The sequence below is a fragment of the Camelina sativa genome, chromosome 13 (genome assembly GCF_000633955.1).
Source record: "Camelina sativa cultivar DH55 chromosome 13, Cs, whole genome shotgun sequence".
Lineage (NCBI taxonomy): Eukaryota > Viridiplantae > Streptophyta > Magnoliopsida > Brassicales > Brassicaceae > Camelina > Camelina sativa.
The window spans coordinates 4,527,416-4,528,725 of NC_025697.1; the positions used below are offsets into that span (position 1 = coordinate 4,527,416).

Genomic DNA, 1,310 nt, shown 5'->3' on the forward strand with positions numbered 1-1,310 from the left:
TACTCGGGATCGTTGTTGAGAGAGCGAAGAAAAAAGAAAAAAAAAAAATGGTGGGAAACGACTGGGTGAATAGTTACCTAGAGGCGATCCTGGCAGCGGAACCAGGGATCGGCAATTCCAAATCGTCGCTTCTGTTAAGAGAGCGTGGACATTTCAGTCCCACTCGTTATTTCGTCGAAGAGGTTATCACAGGCTTCGATGAGACTGATCTTCATCGTTCCTGGGTTCAGGTATCTATCTCAATATATATATACACCCGATCGCTTCTGCGTTTTTTTTTTTTGTTAATGTTTCTGATTTTGATTTGAAAATCGTGATTTGATTTCTCTCCTTAGGCTGCTGCTACGAGGAGTCCGCAAGAGCGTAACACGAGGTTGGAGAATCTATGTTGGAGGATCTGGAATTTGGCTCGTCAGAAGAAACAGGTTCGTGATTTCGTTTTTTAGGATCCGATCGATTTTGAATTAGGAAGCTTCTTTGTATTGTAATGTTCACTTGATCGTTCGCTTCTAGCTAGTTGGTTTGAGTTAAGATCTGCTCTGAGTGAGTTAATTAGTCGTTTGTGGTTGTGATTGTGAAATGTTGTTTTGATTAGGTTGAAGGGAAGAATGCTAAGCGTGCAGCTAAGCGTCAGCTAGAGCGTGAAAAGGCAAGGAGGGAAGTAACTGCTGATATGTCTGAAGATTTCTCTGAAGGAGAGAAGGCTGATTTGCCTGGTGAGATCCCTACTCCTAGTGATAGCAACACCAAAGGAAGAATGTCTCGGATTAGTTCTGTCGACGTTTTTGAGAATTGGTTTGCTCAACACAATGACAAAAAGCTTTACATCGTCTTAATTAGGTATTTTATTCATCATCACTACTTGATAAGTTTGTTTGTTTTCACATGGTGGTGGTAACTAAGTAGTAGTAGAAATTATCTTGCAGTCTTCATGGTTTGATACGTGGTGAAAACATGGAGCTTGGTCGTGATTCTGATACTGGTGGCCAGGTTATTATCTTCTACTTACAAGCATTTTGTTTGTTTTTTTTGAGTTTTAGAATTTCTTGATTCACACTGTATAAAAACGATTTCTGCACTCAGGTGAAGTATGTTGTGGAACTTGCAAGGGCTTTGGGCTCAATGCCAGGAGTCTATCGTGTCGATTTGTTGACCAGACAGGTATCCGCACCAGATGTGGATTCCAGCTACTCTGAACCGTCTGAGATGTTAAATCCTTTAGACACAGATACAGAGCAGGAGCATGGAGAGAGTAGTGGTGCTTACATTATCCGTATACCTTTTGGTCCGAAAGATAAATACGTACCAAA

At 41.1% G+C, this 1,310-nt stretch overlaps 1 protein-coding gene across 1 annotated transcript in view; it reads left to right on the forward strand.

The window, feature by feature from the left end:
- LOC104737937 (probable sucrose-phosphate synthase 2) overlaps positions 7-1,310 on the forward strand; it is a 6,510-nt gene continuing 5,206 nt past the window's right edge. Inside the window, exons 1-5 of the mRNA XM_010458183.1 lie at positions 7-230; positions 336-425; positions 596-840; positions 927-990; positions 1,084-1,302. Coding sequence (XP_010456485.1) covers positions 48-230; positions 336-425; positions 596-840; positions 927-990; positions 1,084-1,302 — 801 coding nt within the window. The 5' untranslated portion in view covers positions 7-47. The remainder of the gene's footprint in view (positions 231-335; positions 426-595; positions 841-926; positions 991-1,083; positions 1,303-1,310) is intronic.